This window comes from Elgaria multicarinata, chromosome 2 (genome assembly GCF_023053635.1).
Source record: "Elgaria multicarinata webbii isolate HBS135686 ecotype San Diego chromosome 2, rElgMul1.1.pri, whole genome shotgun sequence".
Classification (NCBI taxonomy): Eukaryota; Metazoa; Chordata; class Lepidosauria; order Squamata; family Anguidae; genus Elgaria; species Elgaria multicarinata.
This window is the reverse complement of record NC_086172.1, coordinates 115896424-115900665: the sequence shown is the minus strand read 5'-3', so window position 1 is coordinate 115900665 and position 4242 is coordinate 115896424. Positions and strand designations below refer to the sequence as shown.

The window sequence follows — 4242 nt, the reverse complement described above, 5'->3', positions numbered from 1 at the left end:
GTGTACCCTGCTTGTTAGCATCTCTGACCTCTAAGTGCCATTTAACAGGATTTTCTCTGGGATCAAAACATGTGACTTTGTTATTCAGTGAACATACTGAGAAAGAAACATTACGGAAAGTGCAAGACGTTTTGGTCTCAGTACACTGCAATTTACTCTGATATATAATAGTCTGTTTGATTTGGTTATGCAGTTTCACTGTTTGTATACAAGAGGAGCAGAGATCAAGTTTTGACTTCTGGGATGATATGCTCAGGGTCAAAAGGAAGAGCAAAATAGGCAGAACATGCTTCGGGCGGTGTCCACCTCTTCTTTCCAGGTTGAGAGGGGATGCAGCGCCCCCAGTTATTTCGCTCCCTCGGTTGCCGGTCCCGAGGAGTCTTCTCCCGTCGCGTCCAGCGGTGAGGGCTGTTTCCTCAGGGTGAGCTTTAGGCCCGCACCTTTCGTGGCCTGCCATCTCTCGGGTGCGGCTAATTTTGCTCGGCTCCAATGAATCCAACTGGAATTCCCTTGGACCTTTAAAGCAGTAGGAGTAGTCAGTATAATGGTATATGGCCCGTCCCATGTCTTCCCTAACAGGCTTTCTTTATAACTCTTTACCCAGACTTCATCCCCAGGCTTGAAGCCATGAACAGGGATAACTATTCCTAAGGGAGTCTGTTCAGTATGCTGGCTCATTTCTAGCACTGTCTGATTCAGTTCTTTTAGAATCCGATTAAGGTTGATCTCGCCATGAAGTGGCAGGGTCTCGACTGTAGCTGGCAGCGGCGGAGGCCTGGCATAGACTAGTTCATATGGAGTCAGCCCGTTACTTCGGGGGGTGCACCTCATGTGGAGCAAGGCAACAGGGAGCATCTGAGTCCATTTAGAGTGTGTTTCTGCGCACATTTTGCGAAGGTGTAGTTTCAGGGTCTGGTTGGCTCTTTCTACTGCCCCGCTGCTCTGCGGTCTCCAAGCACAGTGTAGCTTCCAGTCTATATGAAGTGCTTTGCTAAGTTTTTCAGTGAGCTCGGCTTGGAAAGCTGGTCCATTGTCAGAGTTCAGCTGCTGGGGCAGGCCATAGCGAGGGATGAGGTCTTGGATCAGGTGTTTCGCTACTTCTCTTGCCCCTTCTGATCTGACTGGCCATGCTTCTACCCATCCCGAGAACGTGCATACGGCTACGAGGGCGACCTTGTAGCCTCCAGCTGGCGGCATGTGGGTGAAGTCAATTTGCATAACTTGAAAGGGTCGGCTGCCTCGGAGTATCTGGCCTGGGGGAAGCACAGGTCCTTTCTTTGGGTTATTTCGTGCACAGGTGACACATCTTTTGGAAGCTTCCATGCAGTGGGTGGCTAACTTGTCTATGTACATGGTCTTTTCGATCAGATGCCGAAGGGCTTCTTTGCCTAGATGGCATTGTCTGTGCATGTGGTACACCGCAGTTCTGGCAAGACGTTCTGGCACCCAAACTCGGCCGTCCGGCAAAATGTAGAAGCCTTTTTCTTTTCTGTATTTATGTTCTTCAGCTTCTTTCTCTTCTTCTTGGCTATACGGAGGCGTCATGGCAAGAGGTGGCAGGGAAATCAAGAGGGCGTGGCTTGTTTCTCGTACTGGCTGGTTGGCGGCGTCTTTGGCAGCCTGATCCGCCCTCTGGTTCCCTCGAGCAATTGGGTTAGATTTCCCGGTGTGTGCTCTGCAGTGAATCACCGCAACCTTCTCTGGTAGCCATACAGCTTGTAAGAGCCTCTGGATCTCTTGTGAATGTGCTATTTCTCTTCCTTCGGCTGTGAGGAACCCTCGCTCTCGGTACAATGCTCCGTGTACTTGGAGAGTAAGAAATGCATATTTTGAATCTGTGTAGACCGTGATCTTCTTTTCTCTTCCCCATTCTAGTGCAGCGATTAAAGCTAAGAGTTCAGCTTTCTGAGCGGACGTGCCAGGTGGAAGCGCTTCAGCGATTAGGACCTCATCTTCTGTTACTATGGCGTAACCCGCCTTTCTGACACCGTGCTGGACAAAACTGCTTCCATCAGTAAAAAGGATGATGCTGCCAGGCACAGGACTGTCTTTTAGGTCGGGTCTGCTAGAATGGACAGTGTCCATTATTTCTTGGCAATCATGTATAACTGGCTCAGGCAAAGGCATCAGAGTCGCAGGATTCAGGGCTACGCAGTCATTCACTTGCACGTTAGGGTTCTCACACAGCAGCGCTCGGTATTTGACAAGTCGGGAGTTGGTCATCCACTTTGGTCCGTGGGTTTCTAGCAGAGCTTTCATGGAGTGTGAGGCAGTGATTTCTATGTGCTGCCCATAGGTAAGTTTAATGGCTTCAGTTAAGAGCAGGCATGCGGCGGCGATACATCGGAGACATCCTGGCCAACCTCTGCTCACAGGATCAGTATTCTTGCTTAGGTATGCTACAGGCCGATTCCACGAACCCACTCTCTGGGTCAGAACGCCCACGGCTGTGCCCTTCCTTTCGTCTACATACAGGTGGAAGGGCTTGCTGATATCAGGTAGTCCTAGAGCGGGTGGACTGGTAAGGGCTGATTTAAGATTCCGGAGGCTCTCTTTTGCTTCAGATGTCCAGTCTAGGGTCCCGGATTCAGGGACTTTCTGTTTCAAGAGTTCATAGAGGGACTGTGTCAGGGCGGCGTAGTTCAGGATCCAGATCCGGCAGTACCCTGCCATGCCCAGGAAAACTCGTAATTCTTTTTTGTTCCGGGGCTGGGGTATACAATTGATTGCCTGGGTCCTGCTGGCAGCTAAAAGTCGAGTGTTCTTCTTGATGATAAACCCCAGATATGTCACTTCTTGTTTACAGATTTGGGCTTTGGTTTGACTAGCACGGTAACCTGCAGTCTCCAGATGTCTGAGCAGGGCAATGGTGTCAAGGAGGCAGGTCTCTTCAGTATGCCGGGGCAAAAGGAGGTCATCTACATATTGGAGGACTAGGCCAACTTCTTCCTGGTATTTTTGCAAATCCCCGGCCAATTGGCGGCTAAAGAGAGTTGGGGAATTCTTGAAACCTTGTGGGAGGCGGGACCACGTGAATTGTCTCTTTCGCCCTGTCCGGGGGTGTTCCCATGTGAAGGCAAAGATTTTCTGGGAATCAGGGTGCAAGGGAACCGTGAAGAAGGCGTCTTTGAGGTCGATGACCGAATACCATAGGCTGTCACCTGGTATCAGTCCGATGAGGGAGTAGGGGTCTGCTACTGTGGCTGCGATGTCTTTCGTCTGCTGGTTCACAAGGCGAAGGTCTTGAACTGGTCTGTACTGGTTAGTGCCCGGTTTCTTGACTGGGAGGAGGGGTGTGTTCCAGGGTGAAACGGTGGGGACCAGGACTTCAAGTTGCAGCAGTTTTTCAAGGTGCTCATGCATTGAAACTCTGGCTTCTAAGGGAATGGGGTACTGTGGCTGGTTAACAATAACATGAGTGGGCTTCAGATCAGTGATGACAGGATAAGCTGACAATGCTAACCCTCTGGGATTGTTTTCGGCCCAGACCCCTGGCACGGCTCGGATGACTCGAAGGGCGACTTCGGTATGGATAGTGTGGAGTGGAGCGCAGAGGCCCATAGAAGGTCCCATTCTCCACGCTTCTCTGAGGGGACAGGTGATGACAAGTGGCTGCCCTCCAGCAGTACCTGTGACCTTGCCATCTGGATGGAAAGACAGGGTCGCTTGGACTTTACAAAGGAGGTCTCTTCCGATAAGTGGTATGGGGCAGGACGGGATCAGGATGAATTCATGTTTCGTGGCGCAGGCTCCTATCTGGATCCCTTGGGGCTTGAAACAGGGTGCTCGTAAAACCTGGCCTCCTGCCCCCACAACTGGCACGGAAGTTTTCTTCTGAAGGGGCAAGTGGGAGGCATTAATCAAGACTGACCTCTGCGCTCCTGAATCTATTAGTCCTTTAATTTTCTGTCCTCCCACTGTTATTTCCATAACGGGGTCGGGAGGTAAGGGTCCCCGCGGAGGCTGTCAGTCTTCTTCTTCATAGCAATCTTCCATGGTCATAGTTCGGACGGCATCGCGAAAGTGTGGTTCCAGAGGTGTTCCTTGTGGACTGGGGAAGGCAGTTGGTGCAGGACCAGGATAGCCACGGCCTCTTCCTCGAGGGGCCCCACGTCCGCGGCCTCGATTTAGTCCAGCAATGACATTCTGTTGTGGTCTTACGGGGCACTCTGTCTTCCAGTGGCCCTCTTCTTTGCAGTATGCACACTGATTTCGGCCTAGGACTGGCCGGTGTGATCTCTT

General features: G+C 51.3%; 1 protein-coding gene across 1 annotated transcript; it reads right to left on the bottom strand.

Moving 5' to 3' along the window:
• Positions 1-495: 495 nt before the first annotated feature.
• On the bottom strand, positions 496-3930 carry LOC134393402 (uncharacterized; the record flags this gene model as incomplete). The annotated part of the gene is made up of 2 exons (XM_063118430.1): positions 1535-3930; positions 496-1402 (listed from the first exon to the last, which is right to left on the bottom strand). Coding segments are annotated over exons 1-2 (3303 nt in total), but the record flags the coding sequence as incomplete, so codon positions are not given.
• Positions 3931-4242: the final 312 nt, after the last annotated feature.